General features: G+C 31.8%; 1 protein-coding gene across 1 annotated transcript in view; it reads left to right on the top strand.

Annotated features, from left to right (window-relative positions):
* LOC128186672 (uncharacterized) overlaps positions 1–22714 on the top strand; it is a 74169-nt gene extending 51455 nt beyond the window's left edge. The window contains exons 7-8 of the mRNA XM_052856513.1: positions 22135–22215; positions 22563–22714. Of these exons, the coding sequence (XP_052712473.1) occupies positions 22135–22215; positions 22563–22714 (233 nt within the window). The remainder of the gene's footprint in view (positions 1–22134; positions 22216–22562) is intronic.
* Positions 22715–25176: the final 2462 nt, after the last annotated feature.

Raw genomic sequence — 25176 nt, 5'->3', positions numbered from 1 at the left:
TTGTTCTTAATGTGTTTTGGATGGCACGAATCATAAACAAGGTATTGTTTGGTGTCCGTAGGTTTATAATATATATCAGTAATAATTATGCCCTCTCTTTTTATGATCATAACATCAAGAAATGGGAGTTTTTGTTCGCTACAGTCCATTGTAAATTTCAAATGGTTGTTTAAATTGTTTAAAATACTGTAAAACTTATTTAATTCATCCTTGGTTTTAGTCCAAATTATAAAACAGTCGTCCAAAATCTTTTCCATGATTGTTGTATGAAAGTTTTAAAATCAACACTAAATTGGTCCTCCAGGTTTTTATATAGCTTTTCCTCCAGAAATCCTAGTACAAGTGTAGCATAGGTTGGGGCAACTTTAGTTCCCATAGCTGTTCCAAGTATTTGTTTATATGTTATCCCATCAAAATTCATGAAATTGTGTTCCAGAATGAATTTTAAACTTTGTAAAATGAAAAGCTTGGTGAAACGGTCATGGAGTAGGTCTGGAAATTTGTCGATCCAGTGTACAATAGCTTCTAGTCCGAGTTCATGTGGGATGTTAGAATAGAGGTTGGTCACATCAAATGATACTAAAATGGCATCTGGTTGAACGTTCTCAGGAATGGAATTTAAAAAATCAACGGTATCTCTAATATAGCTTTGAACTTTGGATACGTACGGTTTTAATAATAAATCCAATAAATTGCTGATCCTATGCGTCTCACAAGATGGTCCTGCAACTATGGGTCGCAGTTATATATATATATATATATATATATATATATATATATATATATATATATATATATATATATATATATATATATATATATATATATATATAACTTTATGTCACAAGAATTCATATATAATGGTTAAAAGTACCAATTGAAGATATTCCAATGTTCAGATTATGTGAAAGTTTGCAATGAAAAAGTAAACAGTCAATTGCAAACTTAGATCACTCTTAAAAACATCTTCTTTTACAGATTTAACACATGTAATACAAGAATGAAGATATTGGTGATCATATTCTTTGTAATTACTGTCTCTCACAAAGTCCGATCACAGAAAAGGCCTGTGGTGAACACAACTTGTCTGGAGTTAGCCAAACCCTTAAATCAACAATTACGTCTGAGATGTAGTAATCCGGATAATTATCACTGTCTCCTCGATGAGACGTTCACCAAGGAGTTTGAGGTCTGTAAGGTGTTTAAGTGGATTCAGGAAGGTAAATGTAGACCTGTTTTATTTTAAATGATCAAATAAATGAAATGTTAGTGCTGAAATGCTAAAAATGATTGTTTATCAAATCTGAACACTAATCGTAAAAGGCATTGTCCGCCATATTAGTTCGCTGTAGAGGTAGCACCTGTGTGGACGTACATCTTGCTTCGCCGTGTTACTCAGTGAAGATACCATTACCTAATTTTGCGCACTTTATCCAAGTCAGGAGAATATGAATATCAAACTCATGTAAAAAGGTCAATGCATATTTACATACAGAATCTGCAGATAAAACAAGATATTTATAAATGCAAAAAATTTAAGACAACGAAAGGAATACTACACGTCGGCCACGCGTTTCAGGTGTGGAACCGGTTGTAACAAAATCGTATGCCTAAGGGTGTCTATACAATAAATTACAATACAATACAATACTTGTAATGTGTGCGTATTTACGAGCGGTGTTCAGCTTTAAAGGTACTTGAACATGATTTAAGATCACATTTTTCATTTTTAATTTTCATGTATAAAATGGTTTAATTGTGCATTTCGAATGATTGACCAAAATTTGATATTTAGAGATGTCGAGTTATAAAAGAGATACAAACGTACGAATTCATTGTTATGTAAACAAATAATATAAAGTAAGTAATTACCTTTTCGTTGACGAAATGACTCGTCACAAACAATATAAACTGATTCAATGTATCCATAAATAATATCAACACATGAAAGCAACACTTGATTGAGACTTATATACTAGTCATACTTTCTAACGCCCTACGCAAGTTCTTGTATTATACTTGTCCTAGTTTTAATTTTTTTGACCATGACAATGATTTTGTGTAAAAAAAGAAAATAAATAACAACAGGGGATATTTTAAACTTAATCAATCTTTTTAAGGGCTTAATGAAAAAATAAAATTAAAGGTACCCTACAATATAAAAATCACAACATTAATACCTCGTGCGTTCCCAATTCGTACTTATAACAACATCCCGTAAAGATACAATTCCATTTGAGTGGTCTAGTTCTATTGAATTATTAAGGAACTGTTAAACTCACACACAGGCCATTAATGCATATCAAAAGTATGCCGCTCAGTTGCTCGTCCTGTTCAATGTCTATCAGAAAAGTGATCATGAGTTACTTTAATGTAGCGGTTATTATACAGGTAGGTATATACGTATTTAAAGAGGTAAAACTCTTTATTTGTTAAACATATATCATTTAAATTTGCGAAGATACAAGAAAATTAACCACCTGGTTCTTTTTAGGGATCATTTCAAAACAGAGGTATATTAACTGTAGGAATATATAGGAAACTGTCATTTTTCGCAGCTGTATGAAAATATGTTTATCGCAAGATGAGGCTCTGTCATTTGGTCACTTGAAATGGGACTGAAAGAAAAGTTAATTAAAGGTAACTAAATGGCATGGTTCTGCCATTTTGTCACCTTTTTCAAATCTTGCAGTCAACATACATTTAGTAACTGAATGACAGAACTTTATCCTTTCCAATTAATACACAAGGTACATGCAAAATCGTATCACCATTATTGTTTTTACGTATTTGTTTTGCTTAACTTACAATTTTAATTTGCATAGTTAGGGGAAAAAATCATAGAATATTCAATGAACAAACAACACAAGTTTTGTCGATAACGTGAACTATTGACCATTATTTGTTAACGTGTGTTGTGCAGAAGGGTTTCTAGCAACCAGTTTCCGAGGAAAAGTACAATATTCCATCAAAATCATTCCAGACTCGAGACTCGAATTAAAAAAAAATCTAAATTTTGATATAAGATTCAATCAATTTAAATATATTTTACAATTTATAATTATATACAATTAAAATTGAAAACGGTCATATCCAAATTAAAATATTATTGCCAATTAAAAAAATAAACAGATCGAATACAGTTGTTTTAATTCAGTAATTACATATTTGATTAATATTACAAAGGTATTTCTGATGCAATATACTTGAAGAGTGTTCTAAAAGCCGATCTCTCAAATCATTTTATCTTAAAACTTTTGTTAAAACTAAATGATAATCTAATCAATTAAGCAATATAACAGATGTAAAAATTGTTTTATGAAGCCCAAATATAGTTGTTCGAAAAAGTGATGGTGGTTAAATGGTTTTTCAAATCATGTGTATTTGATAAAAAAGCAAGGTAACAAGCGCGGGTCGGATAGAGAGAGAGAAAGAGAGAGATAGAGAGAGAGAGAGAGACAGACAGACAGACAGACAGAGAGAGACAGACAGAGAGAGAGAGACAGAGACAGACAGACAGACAGACAGACAAAACGTAAGAGATCAAATATTGTATTAAAATATACACAGAGGGTATCGCCTTTCAAAAGATTATGTTGATAAATCTTTTTCGGAATATATCAATCTACTGTAACTTATGGATACCCTTCTTTTTCGCCTAAAACGATTTCGCGTAAAACAATGTACTTGTACATTCAAACATTCTTTTAGTAGCGCAGGTAACTTTTAACTATCTGATAGTTTGGACAATCGAGGATTCATTTGTCCTTTTATTGCAAATATTTTTAAGATCTATCTTTATTTCTTGCGCATGGCCAACAAGTTGTCAATTTAGCCAAAATGAATCCGTTTTACGTCTGGCTTGATAGTTTAGAAAGAAAGAAAAAGGGATTGTTAGATAAACAAACCATTTAATCAAATCGTATATTTTCCACATTGTCACATGAAATAAGCATGCGCTAAGGTTAGCACAGTTTTAAACCACCACACAACCTGTATTTTTGTTCAATCAACGTAGAAGACAGCTTGTTTCTGTAGGATAAAATAGTTAAAACAAGAAAAGTAAGCGATGCATGTTGAATTGAATATGAAAATTACGACCCATATTGATTTTAAAACGACTAGTAATTAGCACCCAGCGTCAATTAATTTATATTTTGTACCGTAATTCATTTTTAGCTCACCTGAGCTGAAAGCGCAAGTGAGCTTTTCTGATCACTTTTTGTCCGGCGTCCGTCTGTCCGTCCGTCTGTCTGTCTGTACACTTTTTACATTTTCGACTTCTTCTCCTGAGCCACTCGACCAATTTCAACCAAACTTGGCACAAAGCATCATTGGGTAAAGGGATTCCGAATTCAAGTTTGTTAAAAGAAAGGGACACGCCTTATTTTAAGGGGAAATAATAAGGATTTATTGAACGTTTTGTGATATTTTTCAAATTCTTCTTCTCAAAAACTATTTAGCCAGAAAAGCGGAGACTTGTATGGAAGCATCCTCAGATAGTGTAGATTCAAATATGTTCAAAGCATGGTCCCCGGGAGTAAGATGGGGCCACAATGGGGGTTAAATTTTTACATAGGAACATAAAGAGAAATTTTATTTTAAATCTTCTACTCAGAAGACGACTGAACAGAAAAGCTGTAACTTTTGTGAAGTAACATCAGGTAGGGTAGATTCAAGTTTGGTCAAATTATGATCCCCGGGGGTAGTTAGGGGCACAATGGGGACCGGTTAAATCTTTCCAAAGAATATATTGAGAAAAATATTTTTCTATTAAAAAAACATTTTCTTACTAGTGAAAGCAACCTTTGATAGTGTAGATTCAAATTTGTCAAATTCATATTTTTCAGGAGTAGGATAGAGCCGCATGGGTGGGGGTCCAATTTTACAAAAGAAAACAGTTTAAATTCACCAAAATTCAAATGTTATACTATATGGTTTAACTTATATGCAAGCATTTTGACATATTTTTGATTCTTTAAAATTGTTTAGACTTTGGCCTCTTGGGCTTCACAAGTGTGATGTTTGTTTATATCCCATTTGATCTTCTTGAGAACTGTAATGCCCAATATGTGAAATGACTATACTGTGACAAAAAGGAATCAATGATAAATAGAATAGCCAGAGAAAAAATTGATTTTTTTTATATACAGGATCTGTTAGACTACATTGTCCATATTCTTTTTTTGGTATATTACTCCGTAAAGCTGATTTTATAATGTATATTGTTGCTCAGGTGAGCAAGGTGGCCCATTGGCCCCTTCTTTAATATTGATTTTGCCTGTTACGTGAATTTCTACTTGCTTTGGTCTGAACATTTCAATTTTCATAGATGTACAATTTAACAATGCATACGGTATTTAATGCTGACAAGTGTTGTGAATTTGAGAAGTTTGACATGATACTCTCTAAGCGAAGTAATTCATTGTGTAAAAAATTGAATCATATTTGTGACGACTCAGCTGTAAATATTCTTAACACTCGTTATACAAAAATTATTACGAGAATAAATGATATTCTGCGATCAACAAATGTCTATGGATTAATAGACATTACTACTGGATGATTACGTGTGCAATTATAAACACGTCCATCAAATTTAACAAAACATGTTCGAGATCGACTTTCCATGTGATGGCCGCCATTGTTGTTTACGATGTCACATGTTGATAAAATATTAACATGCTGATAGCGGTATTTAAGCACTAACATAAGAAACACCACCTGGCTCCATCGAAGTTTTAGTACTTTTTAATATTGTTTTACATAATATTAATAACTGGCTCAAGCTAATATTATTTAAAATCAATTATTTAATTCCACTATATACAGTATAATTCGATTGTGCATACAGCGTTTTCGGTTTTTATGACGTTACCAATTCGACGTCATTTGTGTAAAACGTCATCAGATCTTATTGGTAATTCCGCACATCCGCTTATATAGATATAAGTTTTTACGTCAAAGAATCGAATGACTATAATACTTTTATGGTTTTTTTCTTCTTTCAAGAGAAATGTGCTTACTTCAATACATATGGGGATGGAAACATCGACTTAAGAGTGTGTAAAATTTTTATAAATTTGTTTTGTCCGACATTGCAGTATAAATCAGTAGAAAACACCAAATGTGAGTAGATTTTAACTCTTTGATTTTGCCGCTGATTCTGTTTTTTAAATTATTTCTTTCATTAAAAAACCTGCATTTAAAGTTTGTCAAATTTTTATTAAATATATGATTTATCAATTCTTAATTCGCTAGTTCGCTAACATTAGGCAACCTACGAGGTGGCTTTGTTACAACGCATTTTGAAAACAATTTTCACGGTGCGTGAATTTTGGGACCAAGTCAACGCACTTTGAAAAAAAAATATTTTTGTTCAAAGTGTGTTGATATCGTCGATATTAACGCACTTCAAAAAAAAAACTGTGCAGGGGTTTAGTAAAAATAATTGATATTTTTATATACAATAAATGACTGTTTTATCCTTGTTTAGCTCAATGTGGTCTATTTAAAAAAGAACCCATTGCATTCTCGGCTAACTTGATAGAAACAGTTTCTTGATAAGAATTTTTTTTCTAATAAGACAATATTGACAATATATACACAAAGAACAATTCGAAAGATTTGAATTATTCAAATATGACAAAACTTCATTGCTAACCAACTGCATTTTCCTCTTTATTGTATGCAGAAAATTTACATCTTATCTGGTAAACTGGGCTATGCCAGAACGAGTATGATTTATATATTTACATCTACCAAGTATTATTTCCTCTATTTTTTATGGAGACTTACAGTTAAATCATAGCTCTATAGAAACAGCCAGTCTGAAATCTACACGGCCCATTAATCGATTGGTCGATTGGTCGATTGACAAGATACTGACAGGACTGAAATGGACACGCCCTGTTTATTGATATCTCGAAACCTACAGCGACCTAAGAAGAATAACGGACTGCACGAAATAATCATGATGAATTGAGACTTGAAGTCTCACAGAGACGATTTAGCTGTTTCTTTTAGCTAACGTACTTATTTACGTCAACAGTAATTCAGTGAATTTTACTAACTTTTCACTATTAATTATTAATTAGTTAAAAAAAAAGATGTAAATATAAACAATAAAATGCCTTTTTTGGGTGATTTATACGGGTTATGAAGGTAGCAATCATTGCGGAAAAAATTTACATCACCCACAAACGCGGGTTATGTATTTTTTTTTGCATTGTCGCTACCTTCATATCCCGAATGAATCACCAAAAAAGCATTTTATTGTTTTAATATGTTGATAATGGAAATCAATATATAACATATTTCCACTGGCTTATGGCATGTCCTTGTAAACAATCATAATGTGAAAAAAGGATATGCTATCCTTTACGCTATATATTATTTATCAAAACAAAATCTTTTAAAAGATCAGTGCAAAAATACGCACCATAATGCTTATTTTTAAGTTTATAATAATATAATGTTTGTTAATGTTATTTTTTTAATTTTTAAGTGATTTATCTGATAAGAATATGAAAAGATGGTTAATGTTGAAACACTTATAGATTCTTTAACATACAAATGTATATACCAATGGAGAAATTATTGTTTGACCAGCTCGTTTTTTCAATATCACTGTATTTACAACAAAACGTATTTCTTTTTCCGATCTTAAATGTCGCTATAAATCATATGTTTTGGAAGGAAAAAGAGGGGTAGGGGACTTTCTTTCTCTAGTCAATTAATGATGTACTGGTAATTGACATGTATCTTTGGTTAACCCCCACCTCCATCCCCATCCCTGTTCTCAAATACGATTAATTAGATTCACTAGTGTTAGCAAATCATCATACTATCAACAAATTAGAAATTCAGTTCCAGAATTTGTGATTTATACAAATTTTGTTTCAAAGTGCGTTAAGAGTCTCGATACGAAAAAATTTTGATGTACCTTCATAACGAACTTTGATAAAAATTCTCAAAGTGGTTTAACTTGGTCCAAAATGTAACGCATTCTGAAAAAAAAATTTTTTTTTTTAAAGTGCGTTGCCACAGTGTATATAACATTTAATTTGGTTTGTACATTTTAAACATTGGACTAAAAATTGAGATATTGTTAATTTCCATCATGCTGCAATTGGTTTACATCATTCTTGTCACTAATGAAACTTCAAGTTCCTCAATGTGTTCGGCTTTTACAACAAACTGAATAAAGGTGATGAGATTTTCTTCGCTTGACAATAACATGAATTAATAAACCGGAAATAATATGTCTCTGAATTATATCATAATACAAATAATACCCATTTGGGTACCCTAAAAAACAACATTCAGTGAGCACTTCGGGCTCGGTGAATAATGTATTTTTTACGGTATCTAATTTATCCTATTGACCTAAAACAACATTAATTGAATAAAAAAAAATATTTTGTGGATTTCTCAAATAAGTACTTATATATTTTGACATCATACTCCCTAGAAAGGCAAACGTTTATAATAAATTCCTTAAAATAAGGCTGAATGGTCGTGGTTCCTTTTGAAATGTATTGATTTTCTTTTAAAGAAGAGCTCTGTATAAAGGTTTAGGAAATATTTAGGAAATAAAGCTAAATATAATGGAATTTTTCTTTACAAAATAAACGTAAATAGTTTAACAAATAAATTATGTTTAAAATTTGAAGGTATATCTGATGGGTAAATTTGTTCACCACCCATCCTTTTAGAGAAGAGATTATCAAAATTGTGAAAGGATGTTTTTAATTCATTTATTACAGATCCTATATGTTATGTGAAGAAAAATACTTCAAAGAAAGCACCGACAACAGGGTACATCTATTTCATAATACGATTTGTTATATTCAGTAGTATATTCTCACTCTATAACTCTATATAGACAAACAGTCAATAATTGTAATATAAGCTCGTCCGAAAAAAAATTGATCGGTCAATATTTGTTTAATATTGACCGGCTAGGAATAGTATCTAGAGAACATTTCCTCTATTTCAAATGATTGCCTCTGATTTGTTGATTTATAAACGGTGACGTAAATAAATTTTCGCGACTCCAAAACAAGGTGACTCAGTCAAGGCAAGTAAACAACGGACGCGCAATGCGACGGTTCGCTATCAAAACGGGGATATGGAATTGCGAATTAATGTGAAGTAAAATCAGGTAAAACATCTTTAGCTTACTTCCTAAGGACGGTGGAATATCACCAGTGAACTTTTGATGCCGGTGTAACGAAGAATATTGACCCGGGTTGAAAATTGACCCGGGGGTCATTTTTCAACGATGAATATTGACCCGGGGGGTCATTTTTCAACGTTGAAAATTGAGACCAAAATCGTGAAATTCATACCCGGGGTCATTTTTCAACGGTATGAGAAAGATTTTTCTAAACTCTGATGACCTCGACCCGTTGAAAATTGATCCTGTTGAGAATTGACCCAAACCTCAGAGTTTTGATCTGAACTGGAACTTACTCTACACGGTTTAAATGTACAATCATGCACATATTTGAAAGTTTCAGTTTTAAAATGTACATACTGTCCGATACATATGAGGACGTGGCTAATTTCTTTTAGGCTGATATGTCCAATTAATCATTTAGTTTTTAGATTGAAAATATGATATCCATTTATTATTACAATACTATGTACAAAAGCTAAAAAGATGACCGTTTGCTTCGGAATGGAGCAGGCGAGTAGGGCTAGAATACTTTTTGACATAGATGACATGGTTTTCATTCCCTCATGTGACATAATTTAAAGTTTAAACTTGTCACAATCTCTGATAAATATATCTAACAAACATATTGCCCGTTATCGTCACTTTTAAGGCAATTCAACAGAGCTCTATTCGACAGGCACCTGACGTTGTATATTTTTCTATAATTGAAAATATAGAACCTCTATACTGCTTTATTGGGTAAAGGGTATATATATTTATATCAAGACAAAAGGATATAATGTCACATACCTATGCTTAATTTGAAGAAGTCAGAATATTTCACTGACAAAATAATAAATGACTGGTTGTCATATTTTTATCCTTTTTCATATATACTGGGTTTTTTATACGTATATATACAGCATATACATATTTACACATGTTTTTAATTTTTTACGACTTAAAAATAATTTTTCATAAACTTGTCTGATTAACTTTATTGAAGCACCATCCAATTTTCTGCATATACAGTCATGGTTCTTCTTAAAAATGCAATTTATTTCTATTATTTTGAGTTTTCAATTCTATTATTTACATGTAAATTAGAAACACAGGCAACTGACGTAATATATTTTCTCAAAATTAAAAACATATACCCTCTACAGCAAAAATGGTATCAATTTTTAAAAAAGTAGGTTTGCATCTAAATATACAGTCGGAGGATTGTTGATCTAATTATATAAATGGTATATACAGGAAAAGGTATGCGAAAAGTATACAACTGATAGATATGTTGTTTGGAGCAGCTTTATCAAGGAAAATCCGAATTGCTTAAACATGTACAAATTGAAGCAACCAGGACAGTGACAGGGATCAGGGTTAATTCTTCTAAAATAATTTCATATAGTGAGCTTAATTTGGAAACCTTGCAATCTCGAAGGGATAACCATAAAGTAATTATATTCTACAAGAATATAAATGGTTTAGCACCACAAGATATGTTAGATTGAATTCAATCATATTTTCTTACTGAACATGCATATAATCATAGATCGAATTAGCTTTTTTACTATCTACCACTATATTCTTATTACAATAGCTTTGCTCCGTCTACATGTAAATTATGGAATAATCTTCATGCAGAAAAGAAAATTTCATCAACTTTATCTTTCTTTTAAGTCAAAACTTAAAAAACAAAATATACCTAGAGCTTACAAACCTTTCAGTTAAGACAATAGGAAATATTATTTTACGTCAATTACGGAATAAAGCTAGTAAAACTTACTTATTTAAGGATTTTTTTCTGACGTGAGTCGATGTTTATACTCTGGGTCTGAATCTGAAGGAAATGTGATTTTTCCCCTGGATATCCAAGATACACTCAACAAAGAGACGAACTTTTTAAACAACTTATTGACATTAGTGTACCATTTTATATGAACTATATACTTTATGGTAGTTCTGATTTTTCATATAGATAAAATTGTTTCCCATGTTTATACTTATATTAGATCTCCAAAGCGTTTTTGATTCTCTGATTCTAATGTTTGTATCACTGCAGGTATAAATGAAGGTGATATGTTTGTTAATATAGGTGTGAGTGAACATGTCTACCAATGATATGTCATACAATCATAATATGTCATACAATCATATATGATAAATATTCAGATAATTATTCAATATTCAAGTACCGTACCTCATGTCTTATATACACATAATATACACATTTAACACGTTTAAATTAAATTAATAATGTAGGCGGCTGTGATAGGAAGGTCAATCATCTACTCCAACGCTGCTGTATAATCTTCTACTACTTATTTCTATTCAAAAAATGCAATTTACCAATTTATTGACGAAAACAATTACTGTTAGTAAATTTATGATAAATTTTGTGATCAAAGCAATTTAGAAACTTTAAAGCAAAATTCTATTGTCATCCTGTACAAAAATTAGGTTGCTAACTTGCTAAAGATTCCATGAAGCAGAATTGTTAATGCATAGAAAAATTAGCGATTTGATGATATTTAGTTACATCAAAAGTTATTCTAACGGAACAAACAAAACACCAAAAAATCGGCTTTCAAGATATAGTTACTACAGCATTGTTCATGAAAGAGTACAATCATGTTACCATATCATCATTTTGTAAACTGTTATTGGCTGGATGGATGTGAATACAAAATTCAGATAGTCACAGTTTTAACAAACTGAGTGGGTGCAAACACAAAAATCTCAATATGACATACTGTAATTTTTTTTATTTACACCCACTCAGAAAATTTACAATGAACAATATCAAAGTTTCAATTTACTGGGTGAACGTAAAACCAAAATTAAATAATATGACGTACTGTAATTTTTTTTAATTATTTATATTTGTACACTTCTCCAGCAAATTAAAAAAAAAGAGTTTTACTGAATTGAATATTTTAACGTGTAACCATGAAAACTAATATTATTAAAAAACACTAATAGATATCACACACAGCAATTATACGCGAAAAGTTTATTATGAATAAAATAGTTATTACATGTACATATTTAAAGGGATACTATATAAATTCTAAAAATAATATTTAAGTCTCATTTTAATCCCCCCCCCCCCCCCCCCCGTTGAAACATGTGAACATGTAAGTCTAAAGAATAAATATATAAAAACTGATAATTTTTAATTAAATAAACTCAAGTTATAATATTGATTCGTTAATTTGTGCTTCTTTGCTGTTGAATTTTGAACCGGTTTCATGATCAAAATTCCACGATGCGGGTCAATTTTCAACGGATTAGGGTCTTTATTCAACACCTTTGGTCTCAATATTCAACGTGGAATAATGACCCCCGGGTCAATTTTCAACCCGGGTCAAAATTCTTCGTTACACTGGCGATATTTTGGGAATGAACTTTGAAATTAAATTCGTGAATTCTTTGTTGAGCCAAGGAAATTGGAGCGATCTGTTTTCAAATCCTTTCTCGATTTTTGGTTTGTTTCTTCATATAACAAAACAAAAGTTGACTGGGTTTTCGGGCAACATTGATTATATTAGCCCGCTTGGGGCGAATATATTGCCCTGCGCTTCGTGTCAGGCAATTTTTCGTCCCTCGGGGGCTAATATTAATAATCAATGTTGCCCTCAAACCCAGTCAATATTTGTTTAATATATAGTTAATACAATTATGTTCAAATGTTTCGTTTATGCATTTCAGATGGTAAAATATGCACTTTTACAATTTAAGCTTGTTCACGTATAGCAAACCTATTTTCCATGGTGTGTGTTATCCACCATTCGGAATGTTATGTATAAAATGGAAGGTAGTGGTTTTTCCTGTAATTTAATTGTTTGACATTTTTGTAACACTTAAGAGTACCACTATACCGGGGTCATCGATTGAGAGCAGTAGGAGTGTATAAAATCATAAAATGCGCTGATCAAATAAATGTTTTTAAAACCCTTCTAGTATCAGATCTCTTGATATTCAACTCAACAGAATACAGTAAAACACGCTTATAACGAAGTCCTAGGGACGGCCAATTTAACTAGTTATATCCGCCAAGTTTACAATTTGAAATAGAGACTTGGGGAATGAAATTCACTTCGCTGTAAGCGTCAATTCATTATATGCGTGTTCGCTATAACCGTGTTTTACTGTATATACATTATTATAAAACAGTACCCTAGTTGATGTGAGACGGATGCTTACTTTATTACTAAATTTGATAACACTTCAGTTACAATATGTTTTACAATAGTATATAAAACAATCTTTTAAATAACTGAGTGAGATAACTAAACACCATTGACAAACCCTCAACGAATGTCTCCTGGCTCGTGTTTGATAACATAGATACATGTATTCCTATAACAGCCATTCAATAAGTATATGATATTCATATAGTTTAGTCTTTTTAATGATGAATGGGTTGCCTTTTACCTCGGAATGCGCCTGTATCTTTTGCAGGTCTTCCTCTTTTACACTGGACAATAGAACTCAGGTTGGAAATTCTATCTTTACGAACATTAGTACGCCAGTTGACTTCTAAAGCTAATTCAGATGTTAATTCAGCTATATCGTAGTTACCCTATGCACTTCAAAAGGATTGCAATCTATTAAACAGTTTTGTGTTTTTAAAAAATGGTTGCTGATAAGATAATGAAAATAAACCTGGTCGGCTACACAAGATTGGATCACGAGACCAACCAAGTTTATAACTAAATGAACTACTATAGAATGCTATTCATGTCATAAAAATACCAAAGCTCTTCATTTAAAATATCAATACATTCAGAATATTAGACAGAAATAACATCATTGAGACAAATCTTTTGACAAAAGATGTTTTTGTATTTCAAAACTGTACTTTTAAGTGAACCGGATCATCCATGGTTGGCCTTAATGTAACTATATAATGATCGATGATTTTGGTTAATCAGACGATTTTGGGATGATTAAATGTTGGTGTTTAGTGGCATGCATTGCTAATTATGTTCATCGTTTAAATAATACAGAATATTTGTAGAGACAATATGTGTCGCACAATTTTACAAACCACGAAAAAAATAAAATGTTTTCGAAACATTTATGTCATGTAATATTAATTTTATGATTTACCTTTTGCATGAAAATATTTCATATTTCGTGCTAAAAGTATTGATTTTTCATCTGCAGACGCAGAACAAAGATGAGCATATTATTACCTAAATTCATTTACGTACAAAACAAAGCAATCTACAAAACAAAAACTTTAATTGTTGTTCTTATTGATAATTTGTTGACCATTCAGCCAACTGTAAAATCGTTGTTAAGCGTGTAAAATACAAAACGCATTACAAGTAAAGTATGTAGATTAAGTTAAATTTATGTTAAAAGAAGTAGTTTTGCTGCCATACAAGCAGTAACAATACATTTATTATCATTTCTATTTCCAACGGATCTTTTGGAAGTAAAATAACACATACCAATTTCCTATTAAATCTGTTGAATTTGTAAATTCATGGATTTTTACTATTTAAGCACAAATTTTTCACTGAAATTAATGTTTGCTATATAAAAGTTTAGATACTATTCTTATAATTTTTATGTTAGTTCGTTCCAAGTTTCATCAGAATTAACCTCTTATGGATGGCATTCGACATCATCTCCATTTGTTGACACCACTGAACAAAAGTCTGAAATATCATGGTAAGAATTTAACTCTTAATACTTGTATGGTTGAAATACAATATTCTAGACTTTGGCAGTTTAAGACTTATGTTTACTAAGTGTTGTACACATTTCACTTGTAGAAACAAGAAAAAATACAAATGATATATTTTAGTCCTTCCATTGTTTTAATATTGTTCACTTTCAAATAACATGAAATCTACGTTTAATGCCAGTGGCATATGAATACAAAATGTATGTATTGAAAAATCGTCAATTATATCCGACCTTATCGAGAGTTTCATCGTTTTTAAGTTAAAAAAAATAATGAAAAGATAAGGAGTGTGAAAAACAGGTAAAATATTTATTACTTTAATATTTCTATATTTTAAAAAAAATGCACATTAATGTTTGAAATCATTCCAAATTTCTTCGATCAATTTTCTAAAAATTACCGAATTTTGATAAAACTAACTAATAGAAGCTCCAAGCCATTATTAGTGTAAAATTTACTTATATATTTTTTTTTTTACATTTTGTTTGTCTTGAAATTATATATAATCTGTGTTCAATTTTTGAGTTGTGCTCCTAGGAACTGATTATGAGATTGTGTATATTTTAGAGATTTTTTTTTCATTTTGCATGACAGCTAGAAATTATGCGATAAAACAATAAAACATTTGTCCAAAGTTTCCAAGTTTCAATATAAATCTGTACTTATGTAATTTTATATCTACCTCAGATAAACATCACAAGCATATCGAATTTGATAGTTGTCTTTAAAACAGTTTCGGGCTTAAAATATTGAAAGGTTGTAAACTTGTGATTTTATTTTCTAATTGTAAACCAGAAATTAATTTGACTAAATCAGAAATCTTTTCATTTTTGTGTTTGTAACGAATTAGAAAGAAAACCATTGAAACTCAACTTGTGCCAGTATATTTAGCCAAATCATTGCACAATACTTGTTATATGTAACAAATATTTGTGACATATGGATCTTAAACTTGATTGGTCAAATTAAAATTATGGCTGATGATTGGAAATACCTTCGTAAAAATATTGTTATTTCGATATTGAGTATAAATCTTAATTATGTATTTTGGGGTATGCATTTCGCTGTTTGAATTTTTTTTGTATTGTACAAATAAACGAAGTGATAGAATAGCTTCATTTACAACTATACTGTGATCATTTGGTTTTTTAGCTCACCTGAACTGAAAGCTCAAGTGAGCTATTCTGATCACATTTTGTCCGTCGTCCGTCCGTCCGTCCGTATGTCCGTCCGTATGTCCGTCCGTCTGTAATTTTTTAACCCTTTGATCTTCTTCTCTAAAATGGCTTGGTCAGATTCAACCAAATTTGGCACAAAGCATCCTTATGGGAAGGACAATATAAATTGCAGACATGAAAGACCGATCTTAATTCAAAGCGGAGAAAACCTTGAAAATGTAGAAAAAGGGGGGTGCATTTTTTAAAATCTTCTTCTAAAGAACTACTGAGTCATTTTCAACGTAATTCCGCATAAATAATCCTTATGGAAAGGAAAATATAAATTACAAAATTCATTGGCTAATTCTGTTTCAACTCTGAGTTATTACGAAAATAATAATAAAGGAAATGCGTGTTTCGGTCAGATTATAACTTCGGGTTCGGTATTCCATACTTTCAAAACGGGATAATAATAAAGGTGTAACTACAGTATTAAATTTTACTATATATTCTTACACATTGCACAACTTTACAAACAGATTAAAAATTCAAAACGAACTTCTGGAAAAAATCCTCTTGACATCTTTTTAAACAACGCCTCATTTACAATTTTCTAGCAAAATACACACGTGCATCCAGCAAGGCGTGAGACTTTGTTTACCTCGAAGTTACACCAAAAAAAAGTCATGTGCTTGAACATCCAGCCCAGGCCTTTTCACCCCCCCCCCCTCCGGAAACAACACGCATCAAAAATTCAAATGACCTCGCATTATTACAAAACTGGAATAGTTAGACCTCTTACACATTGTTTTTCATCTCATAAAAATATCAGCTCCTGTCGCGTGCGGAAACGCCCCCAATACAAAGGAAAATTCGGGAATTATTTTGCCTCAGCCATGTTTTGACGTGAACCTTCAGTGAAATACTGTTATGACACCTAAAGGAAATGCGTGTTTCGGTCAGATATAACTTCGGGTTCGGTATTCCATACTTCCAAAACGGGACGGTGTAAAAGTAGGCTCTTTGTTTTTAGCAGCATGATATGATAAATGGATCGATCTGACAAATGTTGTGCAACAGTTCGCGTGCAAAGGGAATCTTTAAAAAACGCAAGATACATTGGTGCTTATTTTGTGAAGTAAATTGAAGTTAAATATTTCAATGTGTTGACAGTTTTCACATTCGACGACGGTGTTATATTAGTTTCGTTCATTTTCATATTCTTTATGCTTTTAACTTGTGGAACTGTCGCCTGTATTTTGTAATTTTTACGTATCAAATCAAGCATATACTTCGGTAAATCAGACAGTTGACGGTTTACCTGCACAAAATAAGCAAAATCTGATGTATTAACAAAGTACAAATATACAATTCATTCTATTGGTAATTCGGTATGAACTTTTGCGTAATGGTTGATTAATGCAATGTGTTTTGTGTCTCGAGTTTATTCAGTTTAAACAGAGTTTAATATCGCTGACGGAAATATGTAATTGGTTTATATATGATTCATTTTGAAAAATAAATTGTGCTCTTTATTTTAGTGCACGTTTCTTCTGTTTAATTGTTTACAATTTCTATTAACTAACTATGTTTGAGTGTTAAACTTCAAATTATAAGCAAGATACAGAGCTTTAAACTCAGATATGAGGCCATTTTTTGCTTTACATTTTAAATGCTGCATAGGAAATACCAAATTAAAGTGTATTCATTGTTATATGTAGTATTTCTGTTATGATGATGATGAGCGTTAAATATTATGTCCGGTCCTGTTAGCATTCCGTGCGGTAGTTTTTGCATTTCGTTGTGATGTAGACACAGTATTATATGCTGTGCTTTCATCTTTATGATGATGATCTTTCGGAAGCTTATTTTTTGGATGTCGTGCTATAAAAAAAATGGATGACATTTTACGGGACAATTTATAGATGGATGTACCCATTGCCGGGCAATGTTATTTGTCTAGTCCTGCTTGAACATTCTTAAAAAACTTGATGAGGATTAAAGTATATTTTTCCAATTTATAAGGCATGAAAAAAGATCTGCACATTGTTTGTTTAACTTTAAGTTTAAAGAAATTATTGCATTACTACACAAATCACGATTCATAATTTTAAGTTAAAGTTTTATATCCATATTTCTAGGACCTTGCCAAGTTTTAAATTATTCTCTTAGAAAAACCCATTTAGCGTTCCAGGAATTCTTATTTCTTGGTTTTGGAAAAGGGGTGGGGTGGAAATAAATATTCGATCTGTTCCCGAATACTTCATACACTATTCACTGTTGTGCCTTCCCGTGATATACACGGTCGCTTGCCAAAGGTACACGATTCGTAAGAAAGCGCAGACATAAATTTAAGTTTTTAAGTTTAAGCTTTTTTATGACCCCGTCCTTATCGAAGATTCGTGAGTATATAGTGTTTGCCCTTTTCGTCCATCTGTTTGTCCGCAAAAATTTAAACTGTGGCCTTAACTTTTGAGTTGGTGGGGCAACTGTTTTCAAAATTCACAGATGTATTCCTTGTGATAATACTTTTCTTAAAGTACCGCCATATTAATAATGTTTACTGTTTACTTAAAGGGACTTGGACACGATTTGAGTTCAAAATTTTAAATTTTATTTTTCCATTTTTAATGTTTAGAATGGTTCATATGGGTATTTTTAATGCTTTATTAAAATCTGAAAGTCAGATATTGAGTTATAAGCAAGATAAAGAGTTTAGAATTCTTTGTTTTGTGAACAAAGTTCGAGTCTTGTAATAGTAAACATATGTGTTTTATTGGTATTATTTTCAAACTTTCAATCAAATATTGCTTTCTTCTATTGATAATATATTTTATAAACACATTGAACAAGTCTGCCTTATTTTATATGATTATTTTGTCAAATAAATGGTAATTCCATACTTTACATTATTTGTAAACAAATATAAGACTCGAGCTTTGTTTACATAACAATGATTTCTTACCTCTGTATCTCTCTTATAACTTAAATTATAACATTCAAATTTTGGTCAATCATTCAAAATGTGCAAGTACACCATTTTATTTTGAAAAAATAAAAAATAAAATTTTGATCTAAAATCGTGTCCAAGTCCCTTTAAAATTAGTAATTTATATTAAATTTATCCCAATTAATAAACTTTACATCTGCATTAAATGAAGAAGCTGCAGATCTGTAGCTCTCTGGTTGAAAAAATTCGGATAGACAAACCAGAGAGCTACAGTTCCAAGCGTTGTAAAAACCTCCGATTTACGCCGCCGTTTTTGTGTCGCTCGCTTCGGGAATTATATCCGACTTTAAAAGCATTCAACCGCCCAAAAAATGGATTTATTAATTAAACATATAGTTTACCCTAACTCTGCTAACTTTGTTTTCCTTTCAGTGGTTCACAACGGCCATCCTTCGCCTTGGAATGTCATCGTTTTAAAAAAACTCGCCTTATGACAGCCATGTTTACCTAGTAGCGAGATCTCGGGTGCTTCGATTTACCCAAATGGACCCAAATTATGAGGATTTTATTATAATTGTTTTCCGCTTGAATTTGGGTCCATTTGGGTCCATTTGGGTAAATCGAAATAAATATAAAATAAATATAACCGGAATGTTGACAGGACCGGACATTATATTTAACGCTCATCATCATCATAATAACAGAAATACTCGGATAATATTGTTTTCCCTTGGACTGAAATGTCTCATTTCATTGGTTTAAACATAGCACGTGATTGCCTCATATATTTCTATATTTGTTCTGTGAGAATTAATATTTGGCAATATGGCCGTCATTGGTCGACGCTTTGCCTACTCATCTCGACATTTCATAGTATTTAATACATAAACCGCATGCCGTAAGTTCTTAAAGTATTTGGAGTACAGGTAGTTGCCCTTTGAAATTCTTTAAAATTAGAGTAGTTGCCCTTAGAATATTGACGTCATATTGTTTTGTCTGGAGCAGAACAAAATGGCAGCGTCGAAATTTGCTTAAATCTCTGCAGAGGAAAGGGATAAAACATTTAAAATTGAATAGCAACAAAATATTGTAGGTAAACATGGGTGAAGCAAAGATTTTTAAAGAGTATTTGAGAGGTGAGATGGAAAATTTTGAAGAGTTTAAATGAGTTAAATTGGACGACATGTTAGGCATCTTGTACATGGTTTTGCATAGATCATCGCTATTTGTGAATAAATATGTCGCTTGATAGTCCTCGGGAAAACAAAACACTTATTAGGTAAGTTACTGACTCACTACGGAAATATATTGGGTTGATCAATATCATAGACGACTCGGCTTCGCCTCGCCATCTATGAGATTGATCAACCCAATATATGTCCGTAGTGAGTCAGTAACTAACCTAATAAGTAATAATAGATATACTGTATGTAATGTGAGAAGTACATAATATAATTTGGGGTTTACCGTATATAATGTTAGAACGACCGCATATAATGTTAGAAGCACCTCATATAATGTTGGAAGCACCTCATATAATGTTGGAATCGTTTCATATAATGATAAATGTACATAATATAGTGATATAACTACATCTTACAATGAAAGGAGTACTGTATATAATGGAAAATGCACACGATAAAATGTAAAAAAAAAAAGACCTTATATAATTATTGTAGTACTAAATATAATGAGGAGAACACTGCGTATAATGTTTAATTCTCATATAAGACAGTCCCGGCGTTCCATACAAAATTGTGAGCTCTGCATCTTGCTTATAATTCTACGATTGACGCTGAAATCTTGGTTGATCGTTAGAAAAGTCTCGCTAAACGTTAAATATTTGTACAGAAAATTCAACAGACGATATGCTGTAACTACTTTCTGGGGCACTCTCTTTATACAATGAATTATATGAATTCCACATTAATTTTGATAGTTTTTCAGACACGAGTTCATAAAAACGACACCGATAAAGCAGTTTCTATAGTTCTGACACATTTTGTTACGGGGATAAAAGCTTAATCACTATTCCTAAGAAAATATCATCCTTTTTTGTGGTCATTTGTTGTTTTTGAATAAAGATGAAAATAATGGGCGGGTCTTAGTAAAATACAGTGATATGCCTGTCAATACATTGACTATAATAACTCTTTTACATGTCACGCGACACCCTTTTTCATTTGAGTGTATTCATCAATCAAGTGAGTAAGGTTAAAAAGTCACGGGAGTTTACGCCAGGTTAACAACAGTCGTTTATAATGGGAAGACCAATTAAATTTTTGAATGTTTTTAATTTGAGGAATTGAGCGCATTAAGGCACATTTTTATTCTTCACATCTACAGGGATTTTTTTAAAAATAAAATCTTCTTCCCATATAGTTCATTCCACCAACTTGTGTAATCTCAAACAATAAATATTATAATAATTTAAAAAAAAAAATACCTATTAGGTATTTACGGAAGAAAATGTACCTATATGCTCTCAAATATTTTGATCGCTTTATAAAGTGGAGAGAAGGAGGGGACAGAACAAGAATATAGGAAATCGGAAGTTAACAACGTATCCCTACCAAAAAATTAATTTTATGTCTTCCATAGGATTTCCTTATTTTTGGTAAAAATGGTATTCAATAAAGGTACAATGTCAAATATAAAGTGTATGCAAAAATAAGTGTAAAATTCGAATACTTTACAATATTTAATTTTGTTATTCTACGGAGGGGTCATATGGTACAATATCCTTTGAACGCCCATATAAAGTCATTGTTGCTTAGGTGAGCGATGTGGCCCCATGGGCCTCTTGTTTTTATTTTCAGGATTACTATGAGTGTATCTTTATCGATCGGAGTTATAATTCTTTCACTATCCATTGCTGTAGTGTACAGAAGAGGTATTAGTGTTGATGCTTAATCAAATATACGTTAAGAAAATGAAATTGATTTTAGAAATATCAACTGCATTAACCACTATCCAAAGCATGCATAATGCCGCCATCACGAACTTTCAAAGTTCTTTGTAACTGTTTTACATTTGTAATGAAATTTCTATTGTTTGTCCTTTTTGTGTTTTGAGCAATGTTTTTTTAGGTAAATAAACCGCCTTATTATCTCATCTTCATTATATTGAATGGGGAAAACGTTTTTTTTTCTTCTTCTTATAGTCGCCAACGGTAGAGACGGCACAGAATCGAACGGTAGAAAAAGTGATCCCCGAACTGTAGAACACCAACCACTTAATGGTGGTATGAAATATAATCTTACAGATGTTACGTCAATGTTACAAAAGCATGTTCAGTTAATAAATCCCATTCAGTACCTTCCATCATCAATTTACCCCCATTCATACCTTATTCTTAAGGTTGTTAGTAGATTGAAAGTCAATAGTAATAAAAATGTAACCAAACAGGAATTATTTTTAACGTTATTTCATGATACTTTTTAGAGAATCACACATAGCTGGTAACAATGCAGAGTTGAAGAACATGTACAATCTATTATTCTAATTGAGTGCTATTGAATTTAAAGCTGTATATTTTTTATGTTATTTTTATGAATCTTCAAAAAACTAATGTATACGATTTTCGAATAGATGGTTCTGATAAAAAACACATAATGAAAGGAAATTCAGCAGAGAGTGTGCAAGGTTCACAGCTTGATCCTACAATAGCATGTGATGATGATGAATCCCCTGAGGCGTTTTATATGACTCAACAGAGCAAAACAAAAGAAACGGGTGGGTAAACAACAAAACATTCTTCGTGTAGGTTTCAAACCAAAAGAGCACAAACATGTCAAAATTATTTAAAATGGTTGCACGTTCAGAGTATGCAATTTTTGATAACATGAGTTACCCAGGTGACCTATTGCTTTTGTCGTCGTCCGTCGTCGTGCGTTTGCAATTGAAAGTTATCTTCTTGAAAACTACATGGCATTTATTTTCTTTTGTGGAAAGATGCTTATTTGTGTCAAAAAGAGCATTTCACGGCTTTTGCTCCATATGGGCCACAACCACATGGGCCCCAATGACAGGGCTCAAATTGTTAACAGTTGACCATTTATTAAAATTTTTCTCCTGTTTTGCACTCCTATAAAAAACAAAATTTATAGGTTTGTAGACATAGAAGCTCCTTGCCTACATTTGACAAAAATTGAAAATGACAAGTCTCCAAGAGCATGTCCAAAATTGCCATGAGGTTTAAAACTTAAAAAATTTAAAACAACTTGATTTAACCTGTGTAAGCACAGGTTGATCGAGCAAGATGAACAGGATGTGAAAATAACTATCATTTAAATATTGCCTAAAACATAACCTGCCTACATTTACTACACTTTTTCTCAAAAAGATGTTTCCAAAATACTCAATTTAAAAGCAAACATAATATAAGAACTAGACACGATCTCGTTGCGAGCAACGAGGAGGTCTTCCGTCTGATTTTAGAATTTGAGATATATGTTCGATCTTGATTTTGTTGTGAACAACTAAACATGTTTAAGAATAAAAAACAGGGTGTACATTCTTAGGGCAAGATACTATTTTGTTTCAATAAAAAAATGTTACATGCGTGTAAATTATGCGCGTACGGTTCGCCGTAGAATTCACGTCATTCCTAAAGAAGTCAGTTATGCGTTTGAAGTAATGCGAATAAATAAAGAGTTTATGAAAGCGTGCGCCTGAGTATGATTGATGAAAGAAAACAAACGAAAATTTGGACGAAGGAAAAACATGTTCGCAAATGTGGAAGAGTCCCAAATAGCTAAATTGTTGGATGAGAAAGACTCTGTTAGTACTAAACGTACTATTAAGAGGTCTGTCAATATATTCTGCACCTTCTTGATTGAAAAAAGAGGATCGGGGAATTCGAGGGTCTATCCAAGCAAGAGCTTATCGAGAATATTAAGACATTCAGTATAATAAGATAAATAGTGCTTGTTTGGGAGGGTAACAGTTGAAATTGACACACCTCGAAAACCATTGTCAACCTCCGCTTCGCGTTGGTTGACAATGGTTTTATCGGGGTGTCAATTTCAACTGTTACCCTCCCAAACAGGCACTATTTATATATTATTATACCTATATGTTAAATACTGAAATCTGATTGGTTTACACGCAGTTGACAATCCGTTCTATTACCCTTAGCGTTAGCAACACACTTGGCAACGGGTAACACAACTAATTGTTACATGCGCGTAAATAATGCGCGTACGGTTCGCCATAGAATTCACGTCATTTCTATATAAAAGCAGAAATAATTTCTCTAAAATTAAGACATTCAGTATAATAAAATAAATAGTGCCTGTTTGGGAGGATAACAGTTGAAATTGACACGCCTCGAAAACCACTGTCAACCTCCGCTTCGCGTCGGTTGACAATGGTTCTCTCGGGTGTCAATTTCAACTGTTACCCTCCCAAACGGGCACTATTTATATAATGTTATCCGTTGCTAAGTGCGTTGCTAACGCTGAGGGTAATAGAACAGATTATGAACTGCGTCTAAACCAATCAGATTACAGTAATTAACATGAAAGTATAATAACATCGAATACACCATAGGGCCGCTGCTTAATACGCAATATGTATAAATAAACAAGTGTTCATAAAAAAATGGGATTTCAGAATTAGTCTATAATTATTATTTTATTATTATTTCATGCGTGTGGAGGATAGTTCTCTAATCAATGAAATGTAAATTTAATTAGTTTCATTATTACAGATGAGGAGGATAAAAAGGATAGAAAACTGTGTACAGTTAATTAACTTGTTAGCTGAAGACGGTCTGAAGTTGTCTCAGAGAGTATTGACTGCTGTCATCACTAGGAAGACTAGAAAATCTATTGCAGAATTAGTTGATGATGAAACAGTCTGGAGCAAAATGAAGGACATACAACGTATCTTTCTTAAGAACAGTTTAGAACCCTGGGAATCAATTTGTGTTTTGAATGCACTACTTAAGATCTCTCTTAAGGAAGAAAATTTTCCAAAATCCGGTTGGACTAATCAACCCAGCGAAAGAGACACTGGTATTGGTGATGATGTCGTGAGATTGTTAAATTGTATAATGCCCTTTTCACAAGAAACAAAAAACATTTGGAATATATATGTGGAAAGTTACATCAGACAGTTGGACAATCTGATAGGAAGAATCACTAGGCTGGATACTGACGCTAAATTCGAGAATGAAAATATAAAGCTTGCTAACAAAATA

Source organism: Crassostrea angulata, chromosome 6 (assembly GCF_025612915.1).
Source record: "Crassostrea angulata isolate pt1a10 chromosome 6, ASM2561291v2, whole genome shotgun sequence".
In the NCBI taxonomy this organism is placed as follows: Eukaryota; Metazoa; Mollusca; class Bivalvia; order Ostreida; family Ostreidae; genus Magallana; species Magallana angulata.
The sequence above is the reverse complement of the archived record's forward strand: the minus strand, read 5'-3'. Positions and strand labels throughout refer to the sequence as shown.